This window comes from Odontesthes bonariensis, chromosome 14 (genome assembly GCF_027942865.1).
Source record: "Odontesthes bonariensis isolate fOdoBon6 chromosome 14, fOdoBon6.hap1, whole genome shotgun sequence".
Lineage (NCBI taxonomy): Eukaryota > Metazoa > Chordata > Actinopteri > Atheriniformes > Atherinopsidae > Odontesthes > Odontesthes bonariensis.
In genome coordinates, this window is record NC_134519.1 from 17,663,078 (window position 1) to 17,683,297 (window position 20,220).

A 20,220-nucleotide genomic window follows, 5' to 3' on the forward strand; every position below is an offset into this window, starting at 1 on the left:
GCTACAAAGAAAATCAAGCCAGAATACCCTTATCTTTCAAAAATGTTTTTTTCAAAATATGGGATCATGTCGAGTGAACTCTACAATGATTTTAATATCAGAATCTTCATGCATATATTAAGAAGCGGAGGTCAAAGACTGTAAATACAATCTCAAAAGTTGTAGATTTTTGTATCTGCCAGGATAAAAAATAAAAAAAGTGACTATTTTAAAAGGTTGTAGCCTTGCGCTATTATTTATTTTTAATGTATGGTTTTACTGGCTGAATAATGGGCTGTAAGAGGACATTTAGCAAATAAAGCAACTGGTACTTGAAAATAGTTGTGAAGTGTTTTATGATGACATACTCGCACTGATCTAAACCCATCCGTGTGTGCTTTTTGAAAATGAGAAATTATGACCTCGACTTGAGACCAGCAGGAGCCGTTCAGTATATCAGCACCATTAATCATTTAGCTGCAACACACAGCATAACTCATATCCTTTAAGAAAAGCTCATAAGGATAACATTCTGAACATTTTTGCTGTGGGTAAATGTCAAATAAAAAGTCAAGTTATGCAGGTGTGGGAGGATGCAAAATGATGAGGATTCATCGGAGAGAATTTCTTTTTTGTTTTTTCAACATTTGTATACACTAAGCAGATCAAATTCACAGTGATAAACAAGAACATTAATTATAGATAACTAAGGCAATCAATTACTGAGGAAAAAATCTATTCTAAACAAAAGTTAAAAACTAAAACAACACATCAAGAATAATTAGAGAAGGCTGAAAAATACACAGGAAAATGTGGATATGACACAAAGTCTAATGACATTTTTTATGTTACAAAATCCATCACTTAGATGTATGACTTATTTGAGGATCCATGTTACCAGTTTTTATGTTGTAATTGTATTCTATGTTTATGATTTGACAGATCCTTTGAAGGATGCATGTCACTGAATATGACGATGTTGTCACTTCATATTTTAAATATGATGCCTGACAACAGTGTGTCATCAAACACTTTTTTTTTCTATTGGTGACAACAATGTATGTATCAACTATAAAGCTTGCAGATTAAACTGAGGCGTCTTATTCAAATTCAAACAGATAAATGGCTGGCAGAGCAGTACCGGGCGGAAGTCTGTTGGAACAAAAGCAAGGCCAGACACATTCTGCCAGAGAAAATGAAATAGGAGCTGCCTGAATCGTCTGGTGGTAAATTTTATTTCAATGTAAAACTTAACTCTGTCAGCGAGGCTAAAAAGTCCTCACTTGTCAAGCCACAGTTGTGCTTGCAAGACCATGCCTTTGCCCTTTTCGCTGATTAGTAACGATGTTTCAGTGAACACAAACCTCCATTTGTCTTTGAAGATTTTTATCCAGTAAAATGTTATTGAATGAATAATGCCATTTCAGGAAAGGTCATGGACTCTGGTGTCTGCTGAGTTTTTTTCTCACAGGAAAGTATGCATTTATCAGTGTGAAGGAAAAGCTGACAGACGTGTTGACAAATGAGACCTAAATGTTACATTGAAGACTGAGCAGGCGAATCACTACTTCATGACTACATTCCATTTACAAGGAATAACTGATGTGGACCTACAATTAACAAATACATTGTATCCCTACTTACTGGACAGTGCTGTGCAAGTTACTATATTCAGTGAAGTGTGGCAAATATATACTTGTGACTTGAACTGGGTTACTTACGCTTGAATAAAAAGGTTCTCCTGACACACAGATGACATCTTGTTCTTGAATGGTCAGAATATCTTTGGCCAAGTGTAGTCGAATATTAAATGGCTCCTCATTACCTTCTTGCATCAAATAAATCCCAGTCTTTGTCTGCAAACATTCAGAGTGATAAAATCATTAATCATCCCTACGTGACTGAATTAACTGGCCATGAAATGAAATGTCATTGAGAATACCCGTTGCAGGATGAACGTGGAAATTAGGTTTGGGTACCGTTTGTTATTTCTATTCTACAACTTTAATTGTTAATGCTAATATCGAAACAAATAACCACACTCGAGCTCTGATTAAAAGGCACACGTTTATCAGAAAACAGAGAAAAGCAATTGATTCATGGTTCAAAATAATAGGCAGCCTTCTACCAGCCCTGCAAGTATTTTGTGCCCTCTGTGTGTTTGGAATACATTCACACAAAGATGGTCAGATTATGTAATCTCATTAGTTCCAAGTGCAAGGTTGATTTTAAAATAATAAAATAAAATAAAAAGACAAATCAAGAAGCTGTGAAATTAAATGGGTAAAAATCAAGCCCACCCTCTACATTTGAATTCACCAGCCTCAGACCAAGCAAGCGTGAGGACTGTGTGTGTTTCCAATGATCCCTTGAAAACATGCTAATCTGCATAAATTTGCATTCTGCATATCCTTCCTCCTCCTTGGCTAATTGTGATGCCAGTCCTGTCCTTGACTTAAAAAGGTCTGAATAAAAGAAGCACCTTCACCTGATGAGACTGCTAATAGAAGAAAGCCACCAGTGTCAGCATCCCTGTCACCCAGGATTCGCCTCTCATCAACTAACAAGACAGTCAGCTGCATTGCTGATATTAATAGAAATAGCAAATGTGAAACTGCAGGTCAAACTTGAATCAAAATCAGTTTATAGCGCACATTATCTTTCAGTCGTTAAGAAGAATGTGAAGAGCATCCACCTTTAGCTGCAGTGTGAGAAATTAAATGAGGGAGGCATTAATTAATATCACTTGAAGTAATGTATGTCTGCGCAAGAGTCATTAGCTGAGCAAAATGAGGGCAGTAGTGCTCGTATGTTAGCAGGGTTGGGCAACGTCTAAGGTGACTGAGCCTTGTTTGACCTGCAGGAGCTCTTGCTTTGCACTTAATTAACCTTATCTCTTATCCTATTTTACGTTACACATACTCCCCCCCCGTAATACTATCTGCATTATCATCTTCAATCTGATAGTGTGCGCATGACCTTTTTAGTGACTGCATAATATGCAACAAGGACATCTTATTCTGACCAAGGAGCATCACAGTGTGGGGAGCAGTGGACAAACAAAGGAGGGTTCTCATAAAGAAGTGAAAGTTAAAAGTTACTCTGCTATTTTGCACTTTGTTTAGTCCATTGTCACAGTAAGGGAGGCAGAACTTTTCAGATTAGTCTTTTCACTTCAAAGTAAAATCAGGAAATTAAAAGAGACAAGAAAGTCAGGGGCCTTCTTTTAAACAATGTTCTCGGATATTACTTGAGCCTAGGTTAAAGATCACAAATCAAATAAACTTAAAATGACAGCACTTGCTTGTGATTTATCCTCACAAAATGACAAAAATGAGGGATTAGTCAGGACTAGCTTTGTATTAAAAGAGAAAATCTAATTTCATGGCAATGGAAGAGAAGACTGAAGTCAGGCAACACACATTATTCTGTGGGATAAACAGTTGGTCAACAAACAAAGCACAACATGCAACTTGGGAGTGCGTTGCTGCTGCAGTGAATGGGGTATAGCAGAAAGACAGGTGTGGCTAATAGGACAAATAAATGCTATGACCTTAAGCTATAAGGGGAGAGAAAAAACAGCTGTTCCCATGTCTGGCAATTAATTCCTTACACCTATAATTGATGACTCCAATTACATTCTTCCTAAAGATCACCAAAGTTCACCACAGTACTAAACACATGTTCCAAACTGCAAATCTCTCCCTACATTCCCGGCAGGAAATACATATATTTCTGGTCTAAACTTTTCTTAGAGATAATAATGTTTTCAAGTCAAAGAACAGTTTTATAAATACTACTTAAATGATTATTTTCTGCATAGGAACAACATTTATTGTAGCTCTACTCTATAAATAACACTCCAGAGTGAAAACAACCTTTACTTGCTAACAATGTTTCTTAAAGAGTTAATAACAGCATGAGTTTGCAAAGCACTAATGCAGAGAAACTGCAGAACCATCTCTTGACAAGTGGACAGCGGATGCCGTGAAGACTCAGTGAATCAGAGGTTGTCTTCGCTGAAGCCACTTTCTTTCCACAGTTTAAAACCTTCAGTGTGTGTGTCTTAAGTCAGCAAAGGTACACTCATTCAGAGCTCGCCAACATATCCATAATTCCATGTCTTTGGCTTCTGTTATTTCTCTCTCACGGCACACTAAAGCATAGCATATTGAAATGTCTGTCAAAATACAATATTAAGGTGACTCGGCCATTTAAAATGTGTGAGATTAATGTCTGAACCTATAATTCTTTCAGGTGTTTCTGGAAGTATGTGTGTGTTTGTGTGTGTGCGCTTTTTTGTGTATATGTGTGTGTATACTGTATGTACAGGGCTATGATTGACTGTTCTGTCTATGGTGCTGTTCTAGCCTCCGGCTTTTAGACATACTGAGCTGCTTAATGCTGTTTTCCAGTCCTTGAAAATGCCTGGGCACTTTTTATAATCATGGTCAATTGTAACATTGATTAAATCTTACCCACCTCTTCATTTGAAGTCTTGAAATCCATGTGCTACTATGCAGTGAGGGATACTGCAATAGATAAAAAACAAGATTGAGTTAGACTGTGGGGACAAATGCTTTATGGCACGACAGAGTTGCTGCGGCAAAGCCACAGAACTGAGTTAAACTGGCATTGTTAGCAGGATGCCTTTAATCATTATAGTCCTGCATTGCTCATACAGAAACTAGACAATGAAGGGAAACAGATTTTACGTTGAAGTATTCCTTTTCTGAACTTAATGGGGCAAAAATCCTCATTGAGCAATTTCAGGAGACCATTAAGCAGTTATGAATAATTCATGAGCAAAGGTGTGAGCCAAGGTATCTTAATAAATGTTTCAATATTGAATCCAGTCTCCCAGAAAAGAACTGTGTTACCATGTCTGATGGCTTGTCAGAGAGAGGAGAAAACTGAGCCACAGTGGAATGTGTCATAATAGTAACACCACAGATGTACTGCAATTAAAAACTTATGGATCATTAATACCACATATGTCTAAATCTTCTTACTCGTCCTAATACTTTCTGATACAGTCTTGAGGAATGTTACGCAGAAGCCTCATCTACATAGAGCGTCATGTTTAATCAGACGTGACTGCCACTTGACTCAACAAAACAAGCACAGGAGACACACTTGCTCACATTTGAATTAGAAAGCTTTTGTTGCAAAGGGAGATGAAGACTTACCTCAGCAGAAAGGCCCCCAGCTCTTTGTGTGTTGAGGTCTAGCCATAGAGCAGTTAGTTGATCCCTGATCTGAGCCTTAGCAGGGGGTCCCTCCAGATCATGGCTGACAGACTTGGGAAGTGGGAGAGCAGTGCTGTCACCTCTCCTGTCTGGCTGTGGGTGTAGCAGTGTTATCCCCAATGGAGCTGAAGTTGGAGAGAGAAAGTGAGGCTATCGTGTCGGGAGGTTTCACACCTCAAGGTCCCTGGAGTATGAAGTTATGTTAAAATTCTGACTCTAAATGCATCTGAGAGTTGAAATAAACAAATAACAAACTCTAAGGCTGAATAATGTTGATTATATGCCTGTGACTGAAAAGATGCAATCTATAGCTGCCAGTAATATAGATAAGAGTGTTTGCAGTGTAACTGCTGCATGCGTGCGGGATGTTGAATCAGTAGCAATTCACAGCTTTATTTTCAAAATAAGCACCTGGTACAAAAAAAGAGAAGATTCAAACTCAAAACTGCAAATCTCCCTGTTCAGCCTCTGATAAAGGATCCTCTCAAACGCATCACGGGTATAAACTTGTGAATCTATGTGCATGAGTGAGAAAATGTAATTAACTCATATTCTTCTGTTTCTTGGATTTTTGAATGCCAAGCCCAAATGACTTTTTCAAAGTATTTATTAAGTTCCAATAGCACGCCCTTGAGAAACGTTCCTCATTAGCATGCATTGTTGGATGAATGCCACTTTTTTGTTGAACTGCAGTGTTGGAACTAGGATCAGTATCTTATAGGATTAGATCCTACAATGTATTTCAGGCTATACTTCATGCATAAATCATTCAACTGATTACACAGTAAAAGTAGGCTAATAGCAGTGATAGCAGTGATTCAGCGTTAGAGCAGTAAAAATTCACCAAAGCCGTCAGATAACACCAGACTTCTACATAAATATTATGTTAGAGTCAATGTAAGAGCTCTATTTATTTCTGGATAAAATCACAATGAAGCAAAAAAAAATTCCCACAGTACTGTACTCTGGTACTTCTTACAATAATGTTGTGGTTTTTTTTTTGGTTTTTTTTAATGTGTCGCATTTAGCAGATTTTATTATGTTTTAAATACTTACATCTTGAACTAAAATAATTTGTGTCTAGCCCATCTATGCCCGTAGTATTATGTGTCCGCTATTATGTTTCATCTAGATGCTTGTTAACTTATGTGACGTATGTGCCCAATACTGCATCTATTGTGATGGCGATATAGTTCATCAAGTTGCTCATCAATCTGTATGTGTGGGTTCTTTCCGGGTACTCCGGCTTCCTCCCACCATCCAAAAACATGCATGTTAGGTTAATTGGTGACTCAAAATCAATCTTAGGAGTGAGTGTGAGTGTGAGCGTGGATGGTTGTTTGTCTCGTTTGTGTCTGTGTGGCCCTGTGATGGACTGGTGATCTGCCCGGGGTTGTACCCTGCCCTGCTCTATGACAGGTGGGATAGGCTCCAGCCCCCCTGCCACCCTAAATTGGATTAAGCGGTTATAGAAAATGGATGGATGGAAGTTAATCTGTAAGGATCTAACAAGGATCTAACCGACATATATATATATAAATATATCCTTTAGCCATTTATTATTGGAAATGAATTAAATTCCATAAATGAATGGAGGGTAATGCAGAGAACAAGCAATAACTTCAACGCTAATTACAGTTCTAATGTTTTGCTTTTGTTAAAAGCCTTCACATAGGAAAGTGAAGTTGGCTTTGAAAGCTCTCACACTGATTCTGAAGACTGGTTTCCAGCAATCTGCAGCTAACTACCTGAATGAGCGGCAGTACAGCTTGAATTTGGAGACATTCATTCCTCCGGGAGAACTTACAAGCTCCTGTTTCTAATAATATTTGTGAATGTTTTAAGTAATATGACTGTGCGTATGTGTGTGTGTGTTGTTTTGAGAGGATGGTTTCCTTTGCAGAGCTCTCATTGTCACGTCTCTTGCATAATAAGCGTTTATCTTGGCTTGACTTCTTAAACAAATACATTCTAACTAGCTAATTCAAACACCATTTCACACTTCCCCCACATTTTTTCAATAAGAGTTCAAGGTCTGAGTAAAGATCTCAAGATAAATTTTCACTGAGAGGTGGTTTCATGTTTGAAAGGTGAAGTTCAAATCAGCTATTAAATCGACGTCTTTGAAAAGATCCAGAATTCAAAGCTGAGGCAGTTCCAAGCCATAATGTTTCATCCACCTTGCTTCACAGTATGAGGAATTTTTTTTCTAGAGATATTGTCTTTGGTCTGGAGCAAACACACTGTTTAAAGGTATAAAACTTTCCGTTGTGGCATATATCTTAGTCATTACAAATCTGAGTAATATCTTTTATAGTGGAGACTACACATCGACAGAATGTGAGGGTTTTTTTCAACTGCTATTTAGCTGAATTTACCCAGGTGACCTGTCTTGGATAGAGTAGCCATCATTTGAGATTCACAAGACTTTAAGATAACATTCTTTAAATTGAATGATTCGTTTCAAATAATCCAGAAAACAATCTGAATCGTTTGTCAAACTCATTGATTTCTACAAGTATCTTTCTAAAGCCTTCGTGAGCTCTTTTAATGATAACACAACATATTTCAACAGACCCCCATGATCAATAAGATGGGTTCAACCTCTCACTCCTTGATGATGCTGTAATTATTGACTCTTTATCAATAACAACTTATGATAATTTGAAGGATTTGAGGGAGGATAAATGAAAAACTTACTTTATCCATGTGACTTTCTTTTTTTTTAATCATTGAAGTTAACTACATAATGTCCTGTATTACTTGTTCAAGCGTGTTTTATTAACAGGCAATGTTTAAAAAAAAGTCAGGACTAGATATTCAGTGTGTTAGACTGCACTTGCTTTAGGTAGGCTTTCTTAAACTGGCATCAGTGTATGTCTCATATTCTTGTTTATTTTGGACCAAACAGAGTAGTTGCTTTATAAAAGAAATTTTTAATGAAAAAATGATTTAAATGATTACCAAAAAAGGGGGTTTCTTACAAGGCAAATTAAAACAAGCATTTCAACTCTACCACATAGAATGTAGCCTTAAACATACTGCATATTTCATATGCTCCATACATTTTCCATCAAAACACAAAATGAATGTATTTTTTAATAGTCTACACCAAATTGATGTTCATTGATCAAATGTCCAGGTGTTGCTGGATGTAAGAGCAGTCCTGACATAATTTGTGGACCTGCTTTAAAAAAAAGAATGTGTGCACGTGATCAGCTGAAAGATGTCTGTAGCTCTCGGAGGACTACTTTGTCTTAGCAGGTGCCCTCCTGTGTATACTGTACGACGCCAGCACTTTCCATTTTCCCGCAAGAATCCAAAGATTAAAAAGTCTGAACCTTTTCTGCCATTTAAGCTGAGTCAGCATTATTCTTTTTACTATCGCGGCATCAGATATTTTCAGTCCTACCAATTTGCCAAGCGGTGTATTTCACATAGTGCTCTTGTCTTTGACACAAAGGCAACAAACAGGGAGAGAAAAGAAGAGAGAAATCATGTAGACGATGTGAAGATCGCAACATGACATCTCCATCTCTTAGGCCTGAGGACAACTGTGGCCAATACAGGATGATAAATGGCCGCTGCTGCTTGCAGGTGGAGCAGATGTCTGCATTGTGCTCCAGCAAATGCAGTTTCACTTCCCAAAGACTTAGATCGGTTTTACTCACTGTACTGTATGTTGATGTGCTTTGTGATGCAGAACATATGGTGCCTGAAACTTTTTCATTTGAAGAGTGATGATAGCAGACATTATGTTACTCAAATATTATGGCATCCCAGAACAGTCCTACTCAAAACCACAAAGAAAATTTCACATCATCTGCCAGTTTATGTTGGAAAATGACATTTCTGTTGTGAGCTGCCAGTCTCTTCTGATGTTATAAATATTTGCCTTTCTATGTGTGGTCTTTATCTATTAAATAAGTCAATGCTGCAAACGTAGAGTCACAGTCCACATTTCTGTCTTTTGATCTCTAATCATATTCTTACTCATCAAAAATTTAAATGTTTTTTGTGGCACATCTCCAATCAACAGTCACAGCCTTCTATTCATCATCTAACATCATTTATAGACAAGTTTAGATTTAGAATCAATGGCATTTCTTTTCATTGGGAGGCATCACTTAAACTTCTGATCTCTGTTTTACGTCAACAATGACAGGAGTGTTCAGTGTAAGGTCAATGCAAAATCAATGCAGACACACATTACTACTTCTGCAAATGTCATTGATAATATATTGATAACAACTGATAATAAAACAGTCCTTTGGGATACAGTCCCATTGGTGACAGCGTAGCATGTTCCAGTGGAGCACTGAAGAGTGGCCCAGACATGCTATGTTCAGAGTTCAATCATGGCACAAAACACTTCAATATTCTTACAGAACAATTATTGTTTTGTAGTAAATGCTTTATGGTTGTTTTTTGTTCAACATGTCTTTTAATAAGAATGGTCTTTATATTCTGTTTCTTAAGCAAGGCAACTTTTTTTTAAATTGGCATTGTAGAAATTTGACCAATTTGAATTTCAGTAAACTGGATAATAATTGGGTTGAATTAGACTGTAACTTTGAAGTGCCTTGATTTGGCATTTGTTCCTTGATTTGAAGAATCGTTCGACCTTTTAGAAATGAAAGCCAACTGAATTTATGTAATTTTGTATATATTTTGCTTGAAAATTATTACAAACCTCACTGCACTTTAAAATTGTTAAATGCTTTCTGTAAAAGCCTTTTTCATTCATATGGATTTTTTTCCCATATTTTTGTTAAATAAAATGTTTCCATAACTTTAATGTTCTTATTGTGTGTAGTCTGATACCGTGTGCTGTAAGAAAATATCATTCACTATTGGCTGATATTCAGTCTTAAATGACTAGGATCGGCAACAAGGACATAAATAAATTTGTAAGAAACACCTTTGTCGATCTGACATTGTCAGGTCACCACAGTTTCTTGCGTCTATGCTTTAGTCACAACTGTATGAAGCCATAGTGCAAAGGTTTGTTTCTGAATACAGATGACAGAGCCTTTTCCTCTTCTTCTTTCTGTTCTGCTCCTCTAGTCAATTTTTATTGAAACCATCAATCAAATTATCCAGAGCAAATACAGTCTGGTAATCCATCTTAAGCAAGATATTTGATTGAAGATATTTGGACCTCTTTTAATCCACATTTAGAATATGTTCAATGATTTGAGATTTCAATTTGTCTGGGACTGATTTGTCTATTTGTCCTCCTTATAACAGCGATATATGATTTTCCTCCCTCTTTTCTCGTCTGTAATTATCTATTTTCCGACATTCTTTGTGTTGAGAGCCGTAGCTCTTTTCTAGATATTTAAGCAGAATTTTATTGAGTAAAAATTTTAATGTTAGAGCAAATGGAGAGGGCTGTCCTGATCTTATATCTCTGAAGTATGCAATATATCCTGTTTCTACTTAAGTGGTTTTTGACACGGTTCGGAGGTGGAAGTGAGGAAGATGGGCCCAAATGCAGACACAGAGCAGGAGCCAGGAGGCAAAAATGATTGAAAACTACCTTATTTCAACACAAAGCGCAGCAAGGCCAGAAGTACATAAAACTAAACTGGAAACCCTAAAACCACCTAAGAAGTGCCCGGTAACTATGACGAGGATCTGACAAAGAGTGAAGAAAAACGGGAGTTTAAATACTGTGGGTAGTGATTAGTGAATTCAATTCAATTCAAATTCAAAAATACTTTATTTATCCCAGAGGGAAATTAAATGTTGATGTAGCTCAATTAAATCAAAGAGTTATTATAGATGCTGATGGCTGTGGGCAGGAAAGATTTCCTGTAGCGGTCCGTTTTGCATCCAAACTGAAGAAGCCTTTGACTGAAGAGACTCTGTTTTCTGATAACAGTCTCATGGAGAGGATGTTCAGGGTTGTCCATAATTCTCTTGATTTTATGCAAAATCCTTCTTTGCATTATTGTCTCCAGAGGTTCCACAGTCGTCCCCAGAACAGAACCAGCCTTCCTTATCAGGTTGTTGAGTCTTTTTAGGTCCCTGGTTCTGATGCTGCTGCCCCAACAGATGACGCAAGAGGAAATGACGCTCTCAACAACAGACTTGTAGAAGATCTGCAACATCTTGTTGCAAACCTTGAAGGACCTTAGCTTCCTCAAGAAGTACAGTCTGCTCTGTCCTTTCTTGTAGATGGCTTCACTGTTGTGTCTCCAGTCCAGTCTGTTGTCCACATGAACACCAAGGTATTTATATTCCTCAACCACCTCCACTTCTTCTCCCATGATGTTAACAGGGTTTGATCTGACCCTGTTTCTCCTGAAATCTACAATCATCTCCTTTGTTTTGTTAACATTCAAGATGAGATGATTGTTCCCACACCATGCCACAAAGCGGTCCACCAGCTCTCTGTACTCAGCTTCTTGTCCATCTCTGATACACCCGACAACTGCAGAGTCATCTGAATATTTCTGTAGATGACAGGAGTCTGACTTGTACTGGAAGTCTGAAGTGTACAGAGTGAAAAGGAATGGTGAGAGTACAGTCCCCTGTGGTGCTCCTGTGCTGCTGATCACCTGGTTAGACACACATTTCTTCAGTCTGACAAACTGTGGTCTGTTTGTCAGGTAGTCATTAATCCAGGTGATTGTTGAGGCCTCCACCTGAGTCTTCTGGAGTTTCAGACTAAGCAGATCAGGCTGGATTGTGTTAAATGCACTGGAGAAATCAAAGAACATGATCCTCACAGTGCTGCCTGCTTTGTCCAGATGACAGTGGGTTTGTTGAAGCAGGTGTATGATAGCGTCTTCAACTCCAACTCCATGGCGATAAGCAAACTGCAGGGGGTCCTGATATGTGCTGGTTTGCTTACACAGGTGAGTCAGCAGGAGTCTCTCCAGGACCTTCATGATGTGGGATGTCAGGGCAACAGGTCTGTAATCATTGATGTCTGAGGGGTGAGTTTTCTTTGGTACCGGAACCAGACAGGATGTCTTCCACAACAGTGGTACCTTCTCTTGGGTCAAGCTAAGGTTGAAAAGGTGTTGCAGAATCCCACAGAGCTGCTCTGCACAGGCCTTCAGGACTCGGGGGCTGACACCATCTGGACCTGCAGCCTTGTTCCGGTTCAGTCTCTCCAACTGCCTCTTCACCTGACTTCTAGAAACAGAAAAGTGGGAGGGGGAGGCAAAGGGGACAGCAGCATCTCCTGATTGGGTTGAAGACAAACTAGTGGAAGCAGAAGAATCCATGACTGAGGTGGAGGTGGAGATGTTACAGGAAAGCTGTGGGTCAGAGGAGGGTGGGATGTCTCTTTGGCTGGGAACAGGAGGAGAGGATGGTGAGCTTGTTCCTGAACTGAACCTGTTGAAGAATGTGTTCAGCTCATTTGCTGTGTCCAGACTTCCATCCATCCGATCCTCCCTCTGCTTGAGGCCTGTGATCTTCTTCATTCCTGACCACACATCTCTGATATTGTTCCTCTGCAGTTTACTCTCAAGCTTCTTTCTATACACCTCCTTGCTCTCTCTGATCTTGACTTTGAGCTGCTTCTGTATACTCCTCAGTAACTCCCTGTCTCGCTCCCTAAAGGCTCTTTTTTTCTTGTTCAATAGTTCCTTTAGCTCACTGGTGATCCAGGGTTTGTTATTAGGGAAGCATCTCACTGTTCTGGTGGGGATGGTGTTGTCCACACAGAAGTTTATATAGTCAGTCACACACTCAGTCATGGCATTAATGTCCTCTCCATGTGGCTTACAAAGAGAAATCCAATCGGTTGCATCAAAACAACCCTGTAAGGCTTCTTCAGCTTCCTCTGACCATTTTCTAACAGTCTTTTTTGTGACAGGTAGTCTCTGAACAAGGGGTTTATATGCTGAACAGAGAAAAACAAGGTTGTGATCTGATTTTCCCAGGGGAGGTCTTGATTTGGAAATATATGAATCCTTGACATTTGTGTAAAACAAATCCAATGTCTTGTTTTCTCTGGTAGAGCAGCTGACAAATTGTTGAAAAGTTGGCAGTGTAGCAGAGAGTGAGGCATGATTGAAATCACCAGATATTGCCACAAAAGAATTGGGGTGTTGAGTCTGTATCTTAGCAACAACGGAACTGATGACATCACATGCAGTGTCGGCAACAGCTGATGGTGGAATATAAACAGCCACCAAAACAACACTGGTGAACTCTCTTGGCAAATAATATGGACGAAAACTTACTGCCAATAGTTCAATGTCAGGACTGCAGAGACGACTCTTCACAGTAACATGTCCTGGGTGACACCATCTGTTGTTGACAAGCACTGCCAATCCACCCCCTTTCCTTTTCCTGCTAGTCTTTATATCTCGATCTGCTCGTACAGTCAGGAAGCCCGGCAGAGAGACGCTGGAGTCGGGTATATGATCCTGTAGCCATGTCTCAGTAAAACACATAATGCTACATTCCCGATATTCTTGCTGAGTCCTTATCAAGGCTAAAAGTTCATCCAACTTGTTAGCTAACGATCTTACATTTCCCATGATGCAGGATGGCAGAGATGGTTTAAACTTCTTCTTTCTTTCTGCAGAATGACTGCAGCTGAGGGTAACTGAACACAGGTGAAGGGAGAAAAAGGTCAGGGAAATGGCAAAAGACCTGAAACCAGACAGAATAACACAAAAATACATAGATCGTGACAGTTTTGGACACTATTTTTCACAAATTTCTCATAAGATACATAAATAGCGACAAATTCAGCACACTAAATGAGAGCGTAAACTCTGTGTGGTTTTTTCACCAGCAGCAAAGTAAAATATATTATCATAGGCAACTGAGAAAAGCAACATTCGGTTATATTATGCTTAAAAATGGGATTTTTATAACAGTAAAGCAGCTGATTATTTTTCTCCCTTCTTCCCTTGTTTCTAAATGATGTCCTTTAAGAGTACATGTTATATTCATTGGGGACTGTTTTGTGAGTTTCTTCTTGTTTTCTCTCCTCCAGATTATGTTCAAAATCGATCGTGAAGGATAGATGTAAAGAGTAGCTCATCATGTTTTCAATTCTTTTGTTGCATTTGTCAAAAAAATGAGCCTTTCATTACTTCACAAGTCAATACCCCAATCCGGGTACAGACACCGATGCTCCCTGCCGGATTCACATGAATGATAGACAGAGGAGTAAATTAGTGATGGACACATTTATAGACTGAGATCCTGACCCTCCTGAGATTGATGTATGTTCTTTGGCAGCCAAGAGCCACCAGATATCAGGTGGGTGCCTGTTTAAATCCGTGAGGATCATTTCGCAAACTGTTATATCACTGAATTTTAGAGAGTAGAAACAGGCATACACCTGGTGATAAACAATAATAGAATCTGATCCTGCTGCATGTTTTCTTCTGACGCATTCTCTAAATTGATTGTTTTTTTTGTGACAAAAGACACTATCACGAATCACATGCAGATCAAGAGATTGAGTAAGGCAGACATTTTATCTTGCGTGAGTATTTCTGAGGTTCATCCGATATGAACATCCTTTGTGCCTCATTTAATTAATTGATCCTATTATTTATACATGAAAATACCCTAAGCATAAATTCATGTAGTCATATGGGTATTTTTATCATTATAGCCTAAGTTGCCCTGCAGGTCTGCAAATGGCACCATGCTGTGTGTTGAGTACATGAAAGGATTAAATGGCTCAGCATTTTGCTGAAGGCTGGCAGAAATGAAATGATTCTACACAGTTGAGCAACACATGCACTTACTAACTGAATACAAATCAGGAAAACACAGAACTTTCCCTAAACTGCTTTGCCAATTATTTCTGTATCCAATCTATGTACAATAAACTGTATTCATGAAGAATATAAGCTGAGCTCTACATCATAAACCTTAGAGAATAGAAGGTTTTATCGCAGTTTAAAGCAACATAAGGAAACTTCTGTAGTTTATATTGTTTCCAGGAATATATGTTTTTTTTTTAAATCAGCAGCATATATGACTGGAGATTGCTGTAGCTTTCAAGGAATCTTTACATGAAGTTGTAGCAGTCACAGTGCCGTGTGGATTGAGAGTTTTTCAAACTTTGACAAAACCAACATTCCTGTGGGGGATGTTTACGTATGTGGATATAAACCAGATCTTCATTTTCTTTCCACAAAGGAAAAAGAGACAGAAACTGCCTAATTTACGTTAACCTTCTACCCTTTTGAGAGTTTTTTGGGAGTCGAACTCGCAACAGACGCTCTCCATAAATTGGGATAAACTCGAATGAACAAAGAACCTTTCTGTTGGAGATGTTGGAGGCCTCACTATCTTATCTTCACCATGAATCGCGGTTGACATATTAACACCCTCTCCCACCAGAGAAAGAGACCAGATGGCTACATACGAACTGAGAAGACTTCACTAAGACTCACTTTTAGTCGAACCTTAAAACTATATTAAATGTGTTTGATAACCGTATACAATTTCTTTCAGGTTTCCAGCTTGATCACAAGACGCATATAGAGACAATTTGTACGATTCTGGCTTAAATATTGACAAAGAACTGATTTTGGTGGAAAATGCCCAACCTGCCTGATGGAACCACATTGCCCCCTTGTGGTCTGCAGTGTTGATTAGTTGAACATTTAAATCCCAGAGGACAAATGGACAAGATATATGCAACTTTTAACTTTTAACGATGTCCCTTCGGTATCTATTTGGTATTTGTTTGGTATCCCCATTGTTAACACAGAAAATTAACATTGTGTGGTTCACTATTCATATGTCACGATTTCATAGATATTCATCTGAATTTTGAAAGTCATAATCATCAATTACGTTGTGTGTTATTTTGATGTCTTTATATTGCAAGTCTATGTTATATCTTTAATCTGCATATCTTAACAAGATGTAGTGTTTTCAGAATCACCGAGACAAATGTTCTATGAGACAGAGTTTCTCATCCAGAAATCCCCACGCAAAACAGATCATCTTACACAGTTCAGGCATATCATTGGCTGAAAGAGTAGTGTAAGCTTACGTCACGCCCCGCCTCCGAGAGTCAAAACCCGGAGCCCGCGAAAAACACTTCTCTCTTGCTTCTAGTTTTTGTTCCAAAAGAGTTCCAACCCAGAGTTTCAGAAGGAGATTTGAGCAGAGAACAGTTGCTCAGAGAGATTTGGAGATGGTTTGAGCAGAAGAGAAGAGCTCACCAGAGTTTGGGAGTTTTCCCATAATCTCAGGAGAGAGTGGAAAGACAGAGGATGAGCGATGCAGAGGACGACCGGAGGAAACCCTCCAGAACCCAGTGAGACCCCGGAGACGAGAAAGAAAGACCCGAACAAAGATAAGAACAGAATGAAGTTTTCCTACCCAGAAAGCCAACTCCAAGCAACCTTTTATTAATCTTCTGTGAACTTAAGTTCACTTCATCAGAGAAGCAACGGACCCACTGACACTCAGAAGATTCGATCATCTAACCACAGCCCTCGGCACCATCGTTCCCGTTTCCCAGTGAAAGAAGCAACTGAGAAGTCCGCTAAAGTCAGCCACCACAACCAGGAAGGCCCAGAGAGCGGAAGAGAAATCCCCTCGGACCCCGCATGGCCGCTGCCGTGTTCCGAGCTGACTAAGCAGAACTTCAGCACAGTAAGACCGACCCGTTTTCACCTTAAAGTGGGTTTGATGGATGTCTCGAGGCTTTCACAGAATGATACATTAATCCGAAATGTCAGTATTTAGCGTCAAATAGTCAGCCAACCCAAACTATTTGAATACATCCAGTATCTCCCCATTCCCCATATTTTATTTTCCATTCACTAAGTGTTTTATATAATCACCCATATTCAATGCATCTCCTGTTTGTTTTAAAGGTTCATGTTTTGGTCATATCATTTTAATAAATAGTTCATATATCTATACATATGTTATAATCACAGATTGTGTCGTATGCTTTCTTTACGTAATGTCTGTCCAACCAAACGAGAACTTCACGAAAGTAGATATGAGACTGATTATTAATTGATTATTAATTGATTATTAACTAATTATTAATTTAACATACCAGGATCGTAATATTTCAACAGTTTTCCTACCTGACTGTCATTTAAAGTAAATTATAGGTAGGTGGTGCCCTTAATTCGAGGTTTAAGATAAATCCTTATATTTGATATATATAATTGCCACCGAGCACGCTACAAAGTGGTATCCATGAAAGTTTCAGCACACCCACCATCTAACCTTCTAACCCTAATACTATCATTAACAAAGCTGGACAAAATTTCAGTAAACAGCGCTTTGTATTATAATTACTTCAAGATGGAGGCATGGTGGAGTTTTGTCAGTTCGACAACAATGGAGTAGGAGGATTCCGTTTCAACTCATCCCTCGTTAAATATTAAAAGAAAAAATTATACATGTTTTAAGAATATCAATATAAAAAAAACAGGATATGAAAATCCAAACTTTCTGCTCTATTGCGATAATACGTAAGGATGAAACCATTCAAAAATTGTCCGACATGCAGTTTATTGATATATGCTCTTGAGCATCATTTTTTCCTTTTCTGCGTGAAAAAGTTAAACCCAAACAGTCAAAGTGTTTCCAGTCTTAAGGAGAAAAACCCATCTTCAGGGGCTTTGGAAGAGGTGGTACTATGCCGGTCAGAATGACTGGCATCCCATGATTTTTAGGAAGAGAGTAGGAAATTACCTAAGCCAGTGTTCAGTGTAGGCATTGTGTTTCTTTTCCCACAGGGCTTCATTTCAGAGCAATATACCAGCGAGACTGTGACAAATCCATAAAGTTTTGGCAAACATTAATGTTACTTTTTTGTGCCTTTCCTCCAAAAGTTGCATCCACTTTGGCCTTCACGCATGGAGCTCGACTTAGTTGAGAATGTAGCATATACTTCAGGCTTTTAGATGCCCCAACTCCAACAGATTTCTTATTGCCATGTCCTGAAAGCATTAAACGGTGAGCTGATAAAACAGGGAAAATAACATCTTTGGAGACTGTCTTGTAGCTCTTTGGTTTCATAGTGAAAATGAAACTGAAAACATTCTCATACTTTTGAATTCATGTCATGTGAACACAGAAGCAATTTATACTTCATGTTTGTTTGTTTGTATTTTTTATTTCAACATCTGAAAGACTTTTTGGTTTATGTTGTTGGACTTTAGACAGTTCATTGAGATAGTCTGACCAAGAAGAATTAGTTCACTTGCAGTAATCCAAATGGCAGGGGTGCCAATAAACGTGACAAGGACTTTTTCACAACACATGTGACTTTTATCCAATAACCTTTTCATTTGTTTCTTGTCCAGGACCAGTACTCTTCCACTTTTTTTTCCCTTTTTAATTTGCAGATTTAACTGTTTTTTTGACTCATTGTTAGGATTTAGCACCAACACTAAATGGTCAAGTTTTGGAAAACATTATGAACTGACTCAAAGCTTTCACTGCATCTATAACATCTTTGAAAGCTCCAATTTTTATGTTACCAGGGTAACGAGTCCTGCCCCAACCGAAAAAAAAAAACAAAACAGCACAAAACTTGGCACCAGCACGAAAGAAACTTCCAACTGAAACACATTAGTCTCAAAGTTGTGGTGGGTGTCTACAAAAAAATGTCTTTATTTTTTCGGCATGCACAGCTACAATGAATTTTGTCTTTATCTGGTTAGTCATCATGAAAGCATCTCAAATCCAAAATGCAAATACACTCAAGAAATTGTGACACCCAGCAAAGGCTCACATTAGATAAGCTGCTTATATGACATTTATATATTCAGTTTCTTGCCCTAATGACTTTCATGGTAGTGATCAGTTGATCATTAAACTCTATGCCCAGAATAAACATGTTTCACATCTGGGATGACCATACTGCGTGTTTTCCCTTGATTAGAAAAAAATGTGAGGGGAAAAAAAAAAGCTGCTTGGGGCTATTTTAGCCAAATATCTGCTGGTCGAATGAATTGCAAATATTACAAGAATAAAATGAAACCAAGAATAAATGAAAAAATACAGATTACAGTACAAATCATCAAGGATGTGCTGCTACCGGAGCGTGCTGTCAGAGCAGCAGTGCTTAACGAACAAGCAGACTCTCCACATTAATCAAATGTGACCTAAAATTGTCCAGCTCGGGCTACTAACAGGTTCCCAAGCAAAAAGGAAACACTGCTCGCTCGCAACAGAAATCCTCTATAGGAGGTATAGATGTTATCTAAGTGGGGTTTGTCACTTCTATGTTAAGCTATGATTAATCATGGATAATCTAACCTCTTATTGGTTTTCTCAGGCCAGTCATCACCCACGTATGTGCAGCTTTAAGTGAGTGGGTCTGTGGTGCAGTCCTGAACCGCTAAATCAGATAGGCTGGTATATGAGGTGCATATAAATGAGAGTTGTGTCTCCCGTCTTCCCCGCCATGAAGAGTTTGGCGTGCAATCGCTTCATTAGCCATCAGTCTCCGTTGAGACTGACTAATGGTTTTCTTGTTGCATGACAGTGACTTTGTGGCACAGACCCCTAATATATTTTCCCTGCACTGCCTCCTTCTGAGAGAAAAATCTACAGTTTCTTTTATTTGTTCTGCTCATACATCACACTGCAATAAAAGCATATGGATCCTCCTCTGTGAATTCAACATCTGGAGCAGTTGTATGGATGGCTGACCAAACAGTTGCTATAAAAGCTCCACAGAAACATCAGGTGTGATACAATTTTATCTTTGCAACTGAGCTCTGGGGCTCCATTGTAATGAAGATGTCTATCCTTTCAGTTGTATATTGTAGGCTACCCCATGCGCCGCTTGAAAACAAAAAATGCTTGATGGAAATAATGAAAATGTATACTTTAAATGCACAAATAGCTGTTTTAATATTTACTTTTTTATCACCTTTAATCCCATTATGACTTTTGTCTTTTTCTTTTTGCTTTTAATAATGCACAGGACTCATTTTCATGTTCAACATGAGTCACTGAATAAAGGCACGTGACATTAAAAGAATGCACTTGAGCTTCACTGAGA

The 20,220-nt window shown here is 38.6% G+C and overlaps 1 protein-coding gene across 1 annotated transcript in view; it reads right to left on the reverse strand.

Moving 5' to 3' along the window:
- Positions 1 to 20,220, reverse strand: part of sntg1 (syntrophin, gamma 1) — a 47,211-nt gene that overhangs the window by 25,082 nt on the left and 1,909 nt on the right. Inside the window, exons 2-4 of the mRNA XM_075483229.1 lie at positions 5,169 to 5,353; positions 4,462 to 4,511; positions 1,701 to 1,835 (exon numbers count right to left, since the gene is read on the reverse strand). Coding sequence (XP_075339344.1) covers positions 1,701 to 1,835; positions 4,462 to 4,488 — 162 coding nt within the window. The 5' untranslated portion in view covers positions 4,489 to 4,511; positions 5,169 to 5,353. The remainder of the gene's footprint in view (positions 1 to 1,700; positions 1,836 to 4,461; positions 4,512 to 5,168; positions 5,354 to 20,220) is intronic.